General features: G+C 45.1%; 1 protein-coding gene across 2 annotated transcripts in view; it reads left to right on the top strand.

Annotated features, from left to right (window-relative positions):
- Positions 1-714: 714 nt before the first annotated feature.
- The window catches only part of TOM1L1 (target of myb1 like 1 membrane trafficking protein), a 65,458-nt gene continuing 47,665 nt past the window's right edge, over positions 715-18,507 (top strand). The window contains exons 1-3 of one of the 2 annotated variants that reach the window (XM_077328686.1): positions 715-942; positions 3,646-3,730; positions 14,392-14,470. In XM_077328686.1, the coding sequence (XP_077184801.1) occupies positions 885-942; positions 3,646-3,730; positions 14,392-14,470 (222 nt within the window). In that variant the 5' untranslated portion in view covers positions 715-884. Of the gene's footprint in view, positions 943-3,645; positions 3,731-14,391; positions 14,471-18,507 lie in introns of those variants that run through there. The other variant, XM_077328687.1, reaches the window with a different exon arrangement.

The raw sequence follows: 18,507 nt of genomic DNA on the forward strand, positions 1-18,507 counted from the left end.
ATATAGCTTTAAAATCTGTTAAACTTCTATCAGGTTATCTGATCTTATATGGTCTTGTCAACCCCCCTGCCCCACCCAAAATGGCCAGTAATGAGCCTGGAGGGGGTGGGAAGGGAAGGGAAAGGGGGGTATGCCCCCAGCTAAGCTTCCCAACCATATTCTGCACGATTGTGCCGCTTCAAAGCCTGAATGTTTCAGCGTAAAAGGTCAACAGTAAAACAGGCTGCAAGTCTGTAAGCACTGTTACTCTGGAATCATAAATGCAAAAGTTGCTAATTTAAAAACACCCCAACATGCACTTCAGATGACAGGGCAGCATCTGTTCAGGAGACCAGAACTTGGGGGACGTCTGTGAAACTTGAGAGCTGCCACCCGGAGCGCCATGATTTGCCAGGGAGCCACCGCCACGAAATTCACCCCTTTCCCATACAGGACATGTAGGGAACGGCACCCGGTCTGCCCGCAGCTCCTTCCCCATTCGCCCCGCGCTTTTGAGGGGCAAGAAGAAGCCCGTCCCTGGCCGGGCGCAGCCCCACCGAAAGCCCCTTCGGCTGAAGGCGGCTCTTGCTTCCCGCCGAGCCCCCCGGGCGAGCTGGGGCGCCGAGGGCGGGGCGCTGTGCTCAGCCGCCTTCCCTCGCAGGGCCTCCGTCCGCGGCCAGCCGCCCCACTTCGCGGCAGCAGAGCCCGGGCGCGTGGGCCAGGGGGACGCTCCGCGGGGCGAGGACCTGGAGGTGGCGGCGGCGGCGGCGGCGGGACTCCTCCTCCTCTCCTCGCCTCTCCTCTCCCGAGCGGAGCTGGGCGGGGCGCTGAGGGCGCGCTGGGGCTGTAGACCCGGGGAGGCTGCGGCGGAGACGGCTTGCGGAGGGCGTCCCTGCTCACTCGGCATGGCTTTTGGGAAGAGCCAGAAGGATCCCTTCGGCACGGCTGTGGGCCACCTGATAGGTAAGCGCCCGCACGATTGCTTTCTCCGGCGGGGAAACTTCTTGGGACGAAGAAAGGCAGCCCATTTGTGCCAGGGATACGACTCCGGTTTTCCGGGAAACCAGCTGTTGCCTTACTTAATTCTATTTCTTTATTAGATTAAAAAAAACAAAAAAAAAAAACAGAACAGAACAGTCCCGGCCTCCCGCAAGGAGCTTGGCTAGCACCCCTGGCTCTCTCCTCTCCTGGTTGAGCCCCAGAACAACCCTGTGAGTAGGACTCAGAGAGAGAGAGAGAGACGGATCGTCCCAAGGTCCCCATAGAAGTTTGTGTGGGGATTTGAACTCAGGTCTTCCGGGGCCTGCTTGTGACTGCATTAGTTACAGGCATTGCACCCGAGGAAGCGTGCGTGCACACGGAAGCTCGTGCCTAGAATAAAACTCGGTTGGTCTTAAAGGTGCCCCTAGACTCTAAATGTGTCCCACATTTGGAGAGACTCCTAGCCGCCTTCTGATGTTGTCAGGGCGCTTCCAGGTGGTAGCCACCCAGCTGCTCCTGTTGTTGGTTTCTTCGGGGATGAGGATGATTAGTCCCCAGCCAACTCTGCCGTGGCTCCGTGTTGCTGTTTACCATTGCTGGGCCAACCTTGGTGGTTTCGTTTCTCTCCCCCCCCCCCCCCCCCCCCCCAGGATTCCTGTGCTTTTAAACAGGAGCGTGATGAGGAAATACTTCATTGGAAGCAGCTTTCCCCCTTACTGTAAGGGCGGGCAAAGCATAGGTGCCTTGTCAGAAGGGGACACCACAAACCTTTTATCACTAGCAAGCAAGGGCATTGAGTGTCAGCAAGAGCATCAGCCAGCCATTTGGGACCTGAAGGTTGCTGTGCTTAGCACTTCTGTGTGGGATATGGAAAGACAAAATGCATTTTCAGCGTTTCTGACCTGTGTGGTTCCAGGGATCGGGATGCTCTGGGTGTGCTGTCGCGATCCCTCAATGTGACTGATGGAGGGCAGAGAGCATTTGCTGGTTCCTTTTGGCGCTTCCAGTTGCATGCTGTGGAAAACAGACCTGCAGAATGGGGACCTGCCACCTGGATTATGGTTCAAAGCTCAGCAACTTTCAGTCCTGGCGACCATTTAACAACTTCCTCCTCGGATCTTTCCACTAATTAATTAGGCATATCTGCTGCTATCCGCTTATCTGCCTCTCTTTATTAAACTTTTATTAGAATGAGAGCGCAAGTGGCAAAAAATAACCTGGAGAGGTTGCAGGCTGAGACGGGATTTGAACCCTGATCTCTTCAATCCAGCATGCTAACCACTAGATTATATGGCCTCTCTGAGCCTTGCATATTCACAGTAAGGAACGTTTGCTAGAATCCCCGTTTCTTGCGTACGGAATGGGATCCTTTTCTCCCTCTTTAATTGCCTTGAGTAGTAAATAAAATATTTTAAAATTTGGCTTTTAAAAAATTTGTTTTATTAATGCTGTAAAGAAGAAAGGTGACTAATAAATATTTTAAATAACTATGGTAAAGATGGTTCAAAATTGTAAACGAGAAGAACTCTTGTCATTTTCTGGCCTCATCCATAAGCAGACCTACCAAAACCCCTTACTAATGAATTATCTGAGGCAAGTGTCATTGTCTTTCAGAGTTGCTCAGAAAGGGTTTTTTTAAAGCTTTTATTGATCTGTTGTTGTTGTTTTTTCATTTATACCTCACCGTTCTCCCCAGCAGGGACCCATATCAGCTTGGATCATTCCCCTCACTTTTGTACTATCCTCACAATAAGCTTGTGAAGCCAGTTAGGCTGAGCATAAATGACAGGCCCAAAGTCATTTGGCAGAGTGGGGATTTGAACCGGGGTCTTCTAGCCCCTAGTCTGACATGCCAACAAGTACACTCCTCTGGTTCTCACTCCTCTGTGACAAACTGCCCCACCTCAGTTTTCTCAAGTGATTGTCAAAATCTGAATCCTACCTGGGGGCATCTTGGCGGCAGACTGAGAGAGCTTTTTGATTCTGCTCCTTTGACTCTTCTGACCCCGGCAGGGATGAAATGCCTTAAGCCCTCCCCACCACAAGACGAGATGCTCAAGTGACCAAAAATGTGCATCCTGCCCATCCTCTGGACCATTTAGTGCAATTTATATGAATTTCTCCATATCCATTTAATCTTCAGTGTTAGATTGGTTAGGATGAAGGAGAATGGCTGTGGGGCAGGCAGTGAGGTTCATGACTGAGGATTTGCACTCAATTCCCTGGTCCTAGACCAAAATTAAGCTTGGCATTACTTTGCCTCTGGTCATCCTAATTGCAAGAATACTATCCTGAGAGCAAGCGCCATTGAGGTGAGTGAGACGGTCTTTCTGAGCCAACTCCCCCAAATGCTCATTTCCCAGGCTTCCATGCCTGTGTGCCTCCTCTAACCTTCTTGGGCATGTCATAGAACCCTAACAGTGAGAAGCCACTTCAACTAACCTGCTGTCCGTTGTATTTCCTTAATGTAAACCATGCCTGCCAGATGCTCATCCAGGCCTTTGTTTCCACGGAAAGGAGATTTCCCCAGTCAGTTCTGAAGCTAGATTGCTTTAAATCAAAACTCCTCTCCTGAGTAATTTGAAAGGAATAAAAAAGCATTTCAAGTTTTTCTTTGTTTCTGGTCTGTGTTTTGTTGTGACCATTTGTGCAAAAGAACCCTATCTATTTTTTTTTCCTCTGCAGAAAAAGCCACTTTTGGAGCACTGCAGACGGAAGAATGGGGACAGTTCATGCACATCTGCGATATTATCAATTCAATTGAAGAAGGGTAAGTTGCCTGAATGTTCTTCGGAAAGTTGCTTTCCAGGGAACACGGACTCTCTGGTAGTCCGTCCGGAATAAACTGGAAACTCTGTACTGAGATAAAGAAATTCTTTGTAAACTTTTTTGACACCTCCTGCTCTGCTGTCTGATCTTGTAAAAGGAACTCTGAGCTTCAATTCAGTATGTAGGACAGCCTCTTAGGAAGGCGGTGGTGGGCTGATTCTACTCTCAATCGAAACAGTGACAGGACAGGAAGGTAGTGTGAGGATTTAAGGAGGAGCATTGTGCAATATGAGCAAGTGATAAGAGAGGTGAGGAGGAAGAAAAGCTGTTCCTGCTCCTTCCTGCATCTTATGGTAGAGCTGCCGTGGCTGGTTAACAATAGTTGGCTAGCATTCTGCACAGCCCCAGAGATCTGCAGCCAGGCCTGACTTCCTGGGCCACTGTTGGAGATGCACGTTACTTAACAGGTAATGTGTGAAGCCCAGGAGTGCATGGTTCATCGTGTTTGCTTGTTTTGTTTGTTTGTTTATTATACTTATATACCACCCTCCCCTTGTGCCTCAGGGCGGTTTACAGAGAACGTAAACAGGTACAATATAAATTCAATAGTAGACAGTGCAGTAGACAGAAACAACCATTAGTAACAATAACAGCAGTAACAATAGAAATGTTAACTGTAACCCCATAGATTGGTCAATTGCTCCTTGACAACTTTAATGGGCATATCTGTATGGGAGGAGGGGTTCTGGTGGCCCAGTAGATGTTGCTGGTTCGATTGACCTCATCCAAATGCCTCGCGGAAGAGCTCTGTTGTGCAGGCCCTGTGGAAGTATGCCAGCTCCTACAGGGCTTGGATCTCTTCCGGGATCTCATTCCACCAGGTGGGGGACAGGACAGAGAATGATCTGACCCAAGTTGAGGCCAATCCCCCTGTTTATTTGATTATTATGAAGAATGTTGAAATATATTCTGTATAATTAACACACACAATGTGCCTTTTGGTGGACTTGCTCCTTTCTTTTGAAACAATAGTTACAACTATCCCCAGTGCTAGAAGAAGAGTTGGTTCTTATATGCCGCTTTTCTCTACCCGAAGGAGGCTCAATGTGGCCTTCCCTTTCCTCGCCCCACAACAGACACCCTGTGAGGTGGGTGAGGCTGAGAGAGCCCTGATATCACTGCCCAATCTGAACAGTTTTATCAGTGCCGTGGCAAGCCCAAGGTCACCCAGCTGGCTGCATGTGAGGGAAAGCAGAATCGAACGCGGTATGCCAGATTAGAAGTCCGCACTCCTAACCACTACACCAAACTGGCTAGGATGCAACTGCAGGATGTAGCACAGTAACGGACCTATGTATATCTTAGTTTTTTCCAGTTAGGGGGAAAAATGCAGACGACGTAGATGGAAACATGCTCCTTTCTTGCTCTCAGCATAGTAGTAAATCAAAAGGCACTTTTATTGTCTGTTCTCAGAAACAGCATTGTTGTGTACAAGCAGAAGAAACACACATGCTGTGATGTCACTTCCAGGGTTGCAGCAGAATGATGTGGTGGTGTCAGTGCTCCACATATTTACATGTCCCAGTCCCTCTCTGCCACCTGCCATTTGCCAGAGCTAAGCAGGCAAAAGCGGCAGCCCTCAGGGCATTCTTATGGGATAAGCCCTGTGGCACAACAAAAGTCTTATTTCTGAATTGGCCTGCTTAGGCTTTCCCTCAATGGTTTAGAAGATGACCATCCCTGTAACATAGTCACAAGGAAGCAATGCTTTTGGATATTCATCTAAACTTCCTAAAAACATTGACGTCTCTGAAGGCATATCTTCAAAGTATACAATATTACGGTAGCTGTAGGGAAACATATCCATCCTGAAGAGGAAGAGGAGGAGTTGGTTCTTATATGCCGCTTTTCTCTACCTGAAGGAGGCTCAAAGTGGCTTACAGTCCTTCCCATTCCTCTCCCTACAACAGACAGCCTGTGAGGGAGGTGAGGCTGAGAGAGCCCTGATATCACTGCTCAGTCAGAACAGCTTTCTCAGTGATGTGACGAGCCCAAGGTCACCCAGCTGGCTGCATGGGGGGGGGGGGAGTGGGGAATCGAACCCGGCTCGGCAGATTAGAAGTCCGCACTCCTAACCACTACATCAAGCTGTAGTGTAATTTAAGTGTTCTGTCCCCCATCCCCCTCCTGTGCCAGCGAAATAGGTGTAACCCTAGAAATATTACTGTTTCTCAGTCCGAAAAAACCACATAATTCCTGAGGGGTAGCCATCAGTCCGGGGCAGAAAAATAGAGGAGTCTTGTGGCACCTTAACAACAAACCACATTTTCATACTGGCATCAGCTCTATCCTGCTGTTTATCCTGCTAGAATAAAACGTTGGTATTCTTCAAGCTATCGCAGTAATCCTCTTTTAATCAAGCAACTGTACCTTATTACTCTGAACTTCATGGACTTAAAAAAAAGAGGAAGGTATGGATGAAGCCAAACAAACTTGATGGTGTACCCTTAAACACCCCTCGATTCATTTTGCCTGATGGAAAGGGTGAAGGAGCTGAGGCAAATGGGCAGCAGCAAGGGTAGCCAAAGGTTACTCTCCTCTATCCACTGTCTTTGGCACCAGCTACAGAAAATGCGGTCAAACAAACTGACAGCGATTGTGCCTCCCTAGACAATGGAACCACAGGTGTTGGGAGGAGTGAAACGGGTACACAGGTGTTTATTGGGTGCTTGTGGTGTTTCCGGACGGGAATTGTATCCAACTTGGAAATAGTCACTTGCAAAGTGGCTCTCAGTAAGGCAGCAAATACCTCTGTGCCAGATAGGAATATAAAATCATGTAGCCAAAGGCTGATGTATTGCACTGTATGCAGCCAAGGGTAGTGCTTTCTCTGCCTTGATCCTAATGGTTAATTTAGATGGCCCACTGAGATATCTACCGTTAACAGAAGAGTCATCAGTGGGAGCATAACAGGGTAGCTTGCATTGTGGTAAATCAAATGCGCTCTTTTTCGAGAAACCTCTGCTCTCGTAGCAGGCAGTCTTTCCTGGAAGGGTCAGTTGGCTTTGTAAAGCAGCCTAGTGCCCCCCCCCCCAAGTGTGGGGCACTCCAAGTACTCTCCTTCCGCACCAGTCCTTTCAGGGCTTCCCATCAATTGATCATCCAAAGCTCCTCAGCCTGTTTTCCTCACACACTGTCAATGGAGACCCCCACTCCCCAACAGCCATGGTAATTAAGTGGAACTTACTCAGCTAGAGGCAGTATACCTCTTAATACCGGAGGCAAACCATGGGCAGGGGGATTCTGTTGACTTCCTTGCAGACTTATGGACTCCCAAAGCATCAGACTCGTCCTACATTTCCCGTTGCAGTGAACGAGTCATTTAGCCAGATGCAAACATGTGCACTTGTGTGAGATGCTCCAAAGCTGCCTTAGGCCACCAATTCACTGTGAGGGGGAAGAGTCTGAAACCCAGACATCACCCCCACCAATTCTCCTGCTATTAATTTGTCCAGAAAACTTTCATGTTCCACCCAGCTTCTCCCTCTCAGATAACTTTCCCCAAGGAAATCTTCCCCTCTAAGGCCCCATCTCTGCTTGGCCAGCCCAGGTACAGACCCCTCCATTTTTCTTTTTGGCCAGTCTGTGCATTTCATTCCTCCCTTTTTTCCACTTTAAAAAACTGGCAGACCAAAAGGGAAGGTAGAAGAGCAGCTCTTGGCTTAAGGGGCAGCCCTCCAGAGCCTGCCTGGCTTTCCCATTGGCAAAGTGAAGCCATTCCTGCAGCAGTCTGTGATTCTGCAGACAGGGAAAAATCCTGAAAAACCTCTATGTGTGTCTGTCATGTGGTGAAGTGTTGATACCTGTACTGGATAGACCTGTCCTGTGCATCACCTGGGGAGGAAAAAAAAAGGCAATCCAGGAAAAGCAACACTCACCTCATAAATTAATGTGTGGGTTTCCCCTTGTCCCATACCCCCTGGGAAAGGCGCCAAATTGATGGTAATCTTCCAGTTATTGTTGGCCAAATAACCTGTACTATTTGAATGGTGGGATATAGTCAGGGCAATTCTGAGGATTGACTTTCCTCACCTCCCCCCCCCCCCCCAGCACCTGCGGTATTTTTTCCAAGAATGATGGCTGACCTAGACTCATGATGCTCTTAAATACAAAATTAACTTTCCACCTTTTGTGGTTGTGCTAAGACATCATGGAATGTATTGAACTACAAAAACGGTGAATTAACCAGCTTATAAAGTAGGATAGTTTTCCTAGACTGCTAAGGAGGAAGGTGTTGCCAGCTGCGGTATACTTTCACAAAGTACACTTTCTCTGCAAATAGAAATGCAATGTATCAAGATTCTAGCTTTAAAAGCACAAGAAGAGCCCTGTTGGATCAGACCAGTGGTCCATTATGTCCAGCATCCTGTCTCACGCTGTGGCCAGCCAGTTCCTCTGGAAGGCCATCAACTGGACATACAGGCTATGGCCTTTGCCTTCTGGCTCTGGGATTCCGAGGATTAGTGCCTCTGAATATGGAGGTTCTCCTCAGTGACCATGGCTAAGAGCCATTTATAGATTTATCCTCCATGAACCTATCTAAAATAATTTTAAAGCTGTTTATTCCTGTGACTATCATTACGTCCTCTGGCAGCAAATTCCACATTTTAATCATGCTCTGTGTAAAATAGTAGTTTCTTTTGTCCATCCTGAACCTACTAGCCTTGAGTTTCATTGAATGCCGTCGAATTCTAGTATTTTGGGATAGGAAGGAAACTTAATTTTTGTCAACTCTTTCCGTGCATAGCTTTATAAACTTCTGTCATTTCCCCATCCATGACTCCTCTCATTCCAAACTGAAAATTCAAGAATCTTCAGCCTTTTCTCATAAGGAAGATGCTCCAACCCCCTCCCCCCTTCAATTATTTTGGTTGTCATCCTCTACTTTTTCCAGCTCAGCAGTATCTGCTTTTTCCAGTGTCTGCTTTTAGCGATACGATGACTGGTGCTATAAGTATTCCATACAAGGTCGCACCATAGATTACAAGGGCGTTATAATATCAACCATTTTATTCTCACTTCCTTTCCTAATAATCCCTAATAGAGAGTTTGTCTTTTTCACCCCCTGACACACTGGGTTGGCACTTTCACTGGGCTATCCAATATGACCCCAGATCTCCCCCCTCCCCCAATTCTCAGCAAGTTCAGGCCCCACTAGTGTTTAAGCTATGTGGGAACCTGTCCTATCCGATGACTGCTAAATTTACTCAGGTGTCTTTGGTGAAGCACCTTGTCAGAAGCTTGTTGAAAGTCAAGATGTCTAATGTGTGCCGGGTCACCACTGTCTACATGCTTGTTCACTTTCTCAGAAAACTCCCAAAGGCCTATTATGTACGGCCGCTGAAACAGCGGCATGGAGAACACGGAGGAGGAAGAAGCGAAGCAAACTACTTATGCACGGGGCGGAAGGCAAAACTCAGAGTAACTGATTATGCACGCAGCTACTCTGGAGCCGCTTCTGGTTGCACCCTGGTCCCGGGAAGCTCCACTTTCTCCTGCATCTTGCTAACGCGGCTTTTTTGGCCCGGTTGCCGCCTGCAGCGTGCATAATTGGTTATTTTAGCTGCCGCCATTCCACCCCGAATGCGGATCTTCCACTCCGTGCATAATGGGCCAAAGACTGGTGAAGTGGGAGTTCCCTTTGCAGAAACCATTCTGATTCTCTCCCAGCAGGCTTTGTCCCTCTGGGTGCCTAACAATTCTCTCTCGGGTTCCAGTTTCTGCTAATTTGCCTGAGTGACACTAGGCTTTCTTTATGTCTTAATTAGCCATGCAAAGGGAGGGTTTCTCCTGTCGGTGTAGGAGCTTTCCATCATTCAACCCCCACTCACCCACTTGCAGCCTGAAATAATGTAGGCCAGGAGAAACTCTGCCATTGGATGCTGTTGTATATAAACTCTGCCTGGATATTCCTGTCCAGCCACTTCCTTTGTTTTGACGAAGATGGCAGAGTTCTTTATCTTTTCTGCCTTGTTCACTTGACTTTACAGATCGGCCTGCTTTCAGATCTCATACCAGTTTCTCTAACCTTCGATTTGCATTGCCAAGTTTACTAACATTCATGCAAGCTCTTATTTTAGATGCGATTCGGCTTGAACGTTTTATATAGAATGGGTAAAAAAAAATCAGAATTGTTTTGATCATTCACAGTTCCTCTAGTGATTCTTAAAGAATTTGAGATTGATTTGACTTGTGTAATTGGTTCCTCCCAGTATCCAGCAAGGCAAGTTCATACTTGCTTTGGACCACAAAGGTGAATTATTTATTCATCAAAATGGAAAAAAATATCTAAATCCTCAGGTGTGTTGAGAAGAAGTTACAGGTAGAGATATTCTAGATAATGGGGAAATGTTTAATCTGAGTTTATTTGTTTTTCAACATGTTCCTGTAATGAGCCTTACTCTCCTTGAGCACATGAAGTTGGTCAGGATTTGGTTTTTAAAAGATACGACAATGGTTAGGTTGATGATAATATACAGAAAGAGAAAGCAGTAACCATTTCGATTGTAGGATATAGTCAGGGCAGTTCTGGGGACTGCCTTTCCTCACCCCTCTGCCTTGCAGTATTCTAATTAAAAATACTGCATTGGCACCTTCTGATAATTAATACAGTAAATAAGATAAATAAGTCTTCTGAGGAAGGCTTCTCCATTGTAGAGGTTCTTTTTGGAAGACGGGTTAGGAAAAGGATGTTAAAAAACCCAATCCGTTCAAATCATCCTTTATGAAGAAGAAGAGTTGGTTCTTATATGTGGCTTTTCTCTACCCGAAGGAGGCTCAAAGCAGCTTACAGTTGCCTTCCCTTTCCCCACAACAGACACCCTGTGAGGTGGGTGAGGCTGAGAGAGCCCCGATATTCCTGCTCGGTCAGGACAGCTTTATCAGTGCTGTGGCGAGCCCAAGGTAACCCAGATGGCTGTATGTGGGGGAGTGGGGAATCAAACCCAGCTTGCCAGATTAGAAGTTGGCTCTCCTAACCACGACACCCAGTTATTGGGGCAAATGGAAACTCCATGCAAGTCTTCTCAGTTGTGCTTGCATTTAAAAAATCAGCACACAATGCCAATTGATCAATGAATGTCTCATTACCTAGCCTTAGGTCAGATCTGTTAATGGCAATGTGTTTGGAATAAGGCTAAACCATACCATAGTTCTTCTCCCATTGTTCTATTATAAAACTATTAATATCTCACTTGGATTCATATGCTATCCTTCACACTCTCAGAATGAGAAAGGGGGGGATCAATAAGCCACAAATTTCAGAACATTTTACGGTGGCAGTCCCAGGCTGTTCAGTACTCCGCAAGGATAGCAGACTCACCTATGAGATATCATGGAATCTCCATGCAAGCATCCCTTACCCCAACAGTAAACCATACATTTAGGATCTAAGCAGCATTACTTTAATTATTTAAAGAGAATCTTACAGTGAGGACAAAGCCTTCATGGTGGGGAGGGTGACAACTAAAAATAGCAGGTTTTATGCTCCAGATGTTTTACTAGTGGAACTGGATCTTTCCCTAACAATCCCCTTCCCCAGCAGCTATCTGTGACCAGTGAAAAGGTGTTGCCAGGGCTCAGAAAACCCTTCTAGACAAAAAAGTCATACAGAAATGAAGAGGGGAATTAGGCAAGATCACTCCATTTGCTGTAAACACTATGGGCTGAGTTGCAAAGCACAACCGGCATTTCCTATATAGAACGGCTTTCTCTTTGCTTCCACCCCAACCTTTACCCATATTTATGAGTAAATGTAAGATGTGCATGCCCCCCCCCCCAAAAAAAGAGCATGCACCTAAGAGACGGAGTGCAGTTGTTTATCTACAAGCATGCTGAAAAATCTCCAGGATTGTTCTGAAGCATCCTGTAATTAACACTGAACGAGAGCCAGGCTATTGCTGTAAACGCCCCTAGTCTTGCTTCATCAGCCATGTTTTTTTTCTTCCATAGGGCAATCTTTTGTGATTACTACTTTGGCTCCAGAGAATGGGAGAGGACATTTAGGCTAGGCCTTTTTGTTTGGTTTTTAAGCCAGCTGATATGATTGGGAAAGCCATGGGTGATGCCATAAAATATACCTTTGGGCTCCACCACATCTAATGTAGATGCTAAGCATTGGTCTAGATGAATTCTCTAAATAAGACAATGGGACATTCTGAAGTGATGTACAGAAGAGAGAAAGCAGGAAGAATTTCTGGCCAGGATGAAACTTCTCAGATCTTGTGGGTAGATGCAGCTTGGTCAGGGAAGAGAACACTGGGCCTCTGGAATCCTCCTCGCAGGCTGTCTGTGCTACCACCTGCAGAGGTGAGATAGGAAGTGCCTACAGGCAGGGCTTTTTTCGATGGTGACATCTTGTCTTTGATAGAGCTCTCCTTGATGCCTGCCCGATGCTTCCTTTACCAGGCCAAAACATTTGGAATGAATATTTCTATGTCAAAAAGCAATCCAGTCATGTTAAAGTGGGTTTTGTTTGTCTCATATGTGGTGAAGTGTTATTTTATTTATTTATTTAGATTTTTATATTGCCCTTTCCTATGGCTCTGGGCAGTTTACATAAAACATTTTGAAACATTTACATAGAATACTCTCAAAATCAATATAACAATAACAATAACATACCAACTAGAACAGTATTTTAAGTATAACTTTGACACTCCCTCAGTAGGTTCAGTCCCTCAGTCGGGGGTGAGGGGGGGACCTGTAGATGTTATGGAGTCAGTCAGCGTCACCAAATTAGTTAAAATTGCTGAGTCTATTTAAAAAGGTAAAACTGATATCTATAGTTGAAGAATTTCAGTTGAAGAATTTCAAGAACAGAGGAATTTTTACCTGGAGTACTTGGCAAAAAGAAACTTCAAGCAAATGAGGACTCTGGGGGGTAGAGGGAGGGGTGATATTGTAACCAAAGTTATTCTTCCTTTTTTCTTTTTCTATATCTATATAAAAATAAAAATGTATAATAATAATAATAACAATAATAATAATAAAGCAATCTAGTCACAGAGACAGTTCCCAGCTCAGCTATACAACGCCCTCCACTCCCACCCCTACCCCAAGTTGTGATCTGTCTAGAATAGTCCTCAGTGTTCCATCACCCTGCAGTGTGACCAAGAAATGGAGCCCAAGGTCAGGATGTGCACCTAGGTACAGTGTTGTTCTTCAGCAGCGGTGTCTCAGAGTTTACTTTATCCCCTCTACATAATCAATAATTGCTGTTCACCTCTGCCCAGCGGTGATCGTTGTGGGATGCAGAGAACCTTTCTGCCTTTATATACTTTGGGCAAGATGATCTGCCTGGACAAGTATCTTCTTAAATACATTTCGCAACCCTTGGAGTACAAAACATTTCTGTCAACCCTCTTATCTTCATGACTGGGATTTTGCTGTTATTGAAATATATAATGCACAAGAGGAGACCCCCGGAAAACTTGCTGGGAAGCCGTATCCCATTCCCTGCTTTTTACCCCTTCTCCCCCTTCTCAGATCGTTTTCCATCCCTTCTTTTCTACCCTTCCTTGGCAACCTGTCTTTCTCCCCCTTTCCCTTCTGTGTCAACCTTTCCCCGACTATTCCATCTCTGGCAATCTTACCTGACTCTCTCTCCTCCTTCTCTGTCAATCCCCCCAACCACCTATATTTCTCCTCACTACTCTTCTCTGGAAATTTGCCCAGTCTCTTCTCCCCTACCTTTCTTTGTCAAAATTCCCCTCATCTTTCTTTCTCTTACCTCCCCTCCTTACCTCAATCTCTTCAACTTTGGCTGAAATCTGACCAAAACTAAGTTGGTGACTTTAAATGTTATCTGTATCTGTTTTCTGTTCCCTGTAAACTGCCCTGAGCCTTCAGGGGAGGGTGGTATATAAATACAAATAAATAAATAAAAAACATATGAGTGGGCAAGGAGGTTCTTTCTGTCACCCCCCACCCCCATAGCAGATTGAGCAGCACAGAAACTGGAGTGGGGGAAAGCAAAGCATCCTCCTCACTATCTTTGGCCTCCATTCCTGCTTTTCCCTGATGTCTGACTGATGAGAAGCAAGGAGAAAGTTTTAAAATAGCAACCGAGCCAGCAGTTATCCAGACAGGGGTGAGAAGGAGCTTTCTTGCCCATTAGGCACACCTGTCTGGTCACTGCTTACCTGCTTCTTCCCCCAACAAGCAGCAGCTGCGCCACAGCAACAGAGGTTTCCTCTGCCACGCACCCTCTCCCCCCCCCCCCAAACAGCAGCAGGTCAGCTGGCAGAGCCTTTATGAGCTACCACATTGGTGGCAGAACCCCCTCCTGTATTTTAAAAATGTTTTGATTTTTCTGCAAGCATGGATTTTCCCTTAACTTTGGAGAAAATCCCCTATTTTAGTGTGAGTTTAGGTAGTTGCAGATTTGCTCACACTTGAGAAATACATATATAGATTGTTCCACCACTTTGGATTTACATTCACTACTGAAATTGTTCGAATTGGTCTGGTCTGATCCCATAGCTTACTGTAACTCGGCAAGTACATTTATATACCATCCTGAGACGTCATAGTGAGAGACGGTATATAAATTGAATGAATAAATGTTTAAAAAATGAATGCTTTTCTCTGGTTTTGTTTTAGTCCCAAAGATGCAATCCGAGCTTTAAAGAAAAGACTGTCCAAAAACTGCAATCATGTTGAGATTCATCTTACTCTGTCTGTAAGTACAACACATTTTTCTCTCAGGAAAGAGATTTTGGAACACCTGTGATGTTGACAAGCACCGTGCATTGAAAGTCACAGGGCTTTTCAGAACTGGCACCTTAGAGTGAAGCTGTTTGAGCAGAAATGTCCCATACTTGGGGAGGCATGTATTGGTAGTGCAGCAAAAAGGTTTCGTTTGCACTGTGGCCCTAATTTTAAAAAGAGAAAAGAAATGTATCATTTCTTAGAAGGACAAGTCACCAGCTTGGTGTAGTGGTTAGGAGTGTGGACTTCTAATATGGTGACCTGGGTTTGATTCCGCGCTCCCCCACATGCAGCCAGCTTGGGCTCGTCATGGCACTGATAAAGTTGTTCTGACCAAGCAGTAATATCAGGGCTCTCTCAGCCTCACCTCCCTCACAGGGTGTTTGTTGTGGGGAGAGGAAAGGGAAGGCGAATGTAAGCCGCTTTGAGACTCCTTTCGGTAGAGAAAAGCGACATACAAGAACCAACTCTTCTTCATCTTCAATGTGGACTGACTTGGTTAACACCAATGACAGATAAAAATAAGAGCTTAGAGTTAGGGTTTGGATGCAGAATGTGGGAATGAGTAATGACAGAAACACTAGACTAACTCAGGCTGGTTGGGTTCTGGTTTGATTTGGGAAATCCATTGAGCTCTGCTTGATCCGGCTTAAGAGGTGAGACAGCTGGGCAACTGTGATCTGTGCTTCCACTGTAAGGGAGGCATCAAAGATCACCGTATTCCACTGTTTGTTGTTGTTTTTTTTACAGTTTTTATTATTTTATTAGCATTTATATTTTTGGAGAATTAAAATGTTGTACACTGCCCTGAACCTATTATGAAGGGGTTATCTATAAATCTAATAAATATTGATATAATTTAGCAAAAGGCTCATCTCTTGTTCTCTGGAACAAACCACTAAGGGGAAGAACTGCATAGGAACGGAAAGAGTAATTTCATAATATTGTGCCATAATAATGTTTATTTGGCTAGCGTTCCACTTCTGAATGCAACAACATCAAGTCAAGGCATTCCATAAAGTCTGATTCAGTATTAGTAAGCAGAAAGCAATTGTCTGTTGAGTAAAGTGTTCTTAACCACTGATGCCTCTAAATTGCTATAAATAACTGTGGCAGGTCTTGAGGTCATAATTTTTTTTAAAACCTCCCTAAAAACACCAGGTAAGTGATGTGGAAGTGAAAAAAAAATGTATAAATCATCTTCTAAATATCCTTGAGGTAACAAAAAGGAAAAAATAAGTGCTGTAGATACTAGTAGTTATACTGTTCCTGTAGCACAAGAAACACTGACTGATTAATGCAACTAGTGTTAAAATCATGAATGCAGAATTGTTTGGCTGTTTGGATTTTTAAAAGAAAAGATGTTTTCCCCGGTTATAGTCATAGATGTAGTCTTAAGTCCTCTGGTGAAGAAAAACAAGTTGAGACAGATACTTAATTAGATGTCAAACTAAAAGAGCAGACATCAGAAATGCCTTTCAGTGACATATTGTGTGCCAGTCTGCTTCTCCACCCAGGAAAGGACATAGATCATGAGAATGGCAATTGAGCAAAAATGTTAAAAAAGCAGGTGGAAATTATTTCACTTTAAAAGGATGGATAAACTCAAGTTTTCTTTTTTTTAAGTTGCTTTTGTGCTAGGCTGTATCTGTCTTTGAATAAGAGATGGAAAGTCTAGTGACTTTATCATCACTGTATTTGTATTGGATTATGTACTAGGATTCAGTATTGTTGATGTCTGGGATCAGTAATTGTATTATGGTTTTATGGTTATACTTGTATTACTAATTCATTTGTATTTGGTTACAATTCTTTTTCTGATTGTCAGTGCTCAAGACTTTAGTCAGAAGAGCTTAAATAAATAAATAAATAAATAAATATTTTGAAAAAGTTGTGTGGAAGATGCTTGGTAGATAGGTACAGCATAGAAGGAAAAGAGAAATGCTGCTTAAAAAATAAGAATACACACTTGGATCAAAGGTTTTGTTTCTACTAACAGAGGACTTCCTTACAGCAGACTGGAACTTTTCTGTTATTGTTCACTCAGCTCTGTGAAATGCTGCCCTTGTAGAGATGGGGTACCCAGGATCCTCAGAACAGCATAAGGGTCAAATTGAGGACTGTTGTGAGAGAGGAGAATTAGGAAGAACTGCTCCCCCTTTCTGCTGACCAAAACCAACCTTGGATTCACCCCACAGGATTGATTATCTGTTAAAGTGGATGGTTAAGCAGCTGGTTTAAGTGATCATACCTTATTGCAGTCAGTTCCTACCCATAAAGTGTTTACTCTTGGATCTTTTGATCACTAGTGTACCATTTGTAAGGAGCTGGGGAAATATTATGGTCTCTTAGTCACTGCAAACCGTGTGGGTTAAAAATATCTGAACAGTGGGGACAGTCATTGCTTGCAAACTCTTGTTGGGTGGGAGAAGAGCAGACTGCCAGATGGACATGGTCCTAAACTAGCATGACACAGATGTTACCTAACAGTGTTGCCTAACTTTCCTGCCAAAGTGGTAATTTAGACCAGTTCTGTTAAATATGAATGATGTGGTACAGCAGCGGTCGGCAAGCTTCTGCTTGCTGCGGACCGCTGCTCCGGAGTGGACAGAGAGGGCAGTCCGCGCATGCGTGTTTGCGCCGCCGCCATGCCGGCGGCCGCGGCTTCCCTTCCCGGCCCCTCCGGGCCGCAAGCAAATCGGCCGCTAAAGCGGCCGATTAGCTTGAGGCTCGGCAAGCTTCTCTTCCCTCCCCTCCCAAAGTGAGAAGTTTGTCGGGCCACGAGCTAATCGGTTGCTTTGGCGGCCGATTTGCTCGCGGCCTGGCGAGCTTCTAGCTTCGGGGGGGAGGGAAGAAGGAGCCGTGGCCCGGCGCCAAGGCCTTCACGGCCTGGCGCCGGGCCGCGGCCCACAGGTTGGGGACCACTGTGGTACAGTATGGACTAACCTGTTGGTTTAAGCCATTTGTGATTTTGGAGGTTGAGCTTGTGGCAGATAGAAATGTATGACTCCATTTTCTAATTGACAGACTGACAGACATTGGCAAAAATATCATTACTTTTTGTTGTTGTTGTAATTGTACACAGTTACTTCATGAGTCATGACTGTACAGTAATATGACATTCTTGATATTTGTTCCACAAAAGAATTGTCAGTGTTTTGCTGTAATAATTTGTTTGTTTATATTCATATTTGTAGACTGCCACTCCTGGAGTCAACTGGCTCGTGGCAGTTTATATAAAATCTAAAATCCCATAACATGGTAAAAAAATACCCATACAAAACCCCAGATGAGGTTAAAATCACAACAGGATAGCCCACTACGTCCCCACCCCAACTCCTATATCCAACGGTCGACAATCCTCCAGGGGGCAACTTCAGGGTGTGTCCCAGAAGGCTATTTACAGGCCTACATTTTTCTTAGCCCAGGCCTCAACCAAACTCCTGGTGAAAGAGCTCCATCTTGCAGGCCCTGTGGAACACTGAAAGCTCAGTCATGGCCCTTAGCTCTTCTAAGAGCTCATTCCACCAGGTTGGGGTCAGGACCGAAAAGAATATAGGAAGACACAAAGTTCCCCTTATATCCTTTGAAGCTATTGATGTGTTTAGCTCTCCTTTGTCTACTGTGGTTGGCAGTGGTTCTCTAACAAGGGTCTTTCCCATCATCTGTTACATGAGATACTTTCATTTGGAGACATCAGGAACTGCGGCCACTGAGCTATGGCTCAACCCAGACAAGGAGGAGAGGCTAGATGAAAAAGCCAAATTCCGTGTCATAGTTTCAAATGGGTAGCCATGTTGGTCTGAAGTAGCACAATAAAACTCTTATTTTCTGTGTCATAGTGTAACTCAATCCATACGGTAACTCACAGATTTTGGTTGTGTGAAACATGAATCCCTCTGAACACTGTTTGACAAATAGGATGTATGTGTTAACTTCCAAGGATGGAAGAAAATTTGTATTGGGTGTTCTGTTACCAGCTTCTGAGGCTTGGGCATGGAGCTTGAC

The sequence above is a fragment of the Paroedura picta genome, chromosome 3 (genome assembly GCF_049243985.1).
Source record: "Paroedura picta isolate Pp20150507F chromosome 3, Ppicta_v3.0, whole genome shotgun sequence".
Classification (NCBI taxonomy): Eukaryota; Metazoa; Chordata; class Lepidosauria; order Squamata; family Gekkonidae; genus Paroedura; species Paroedura picta.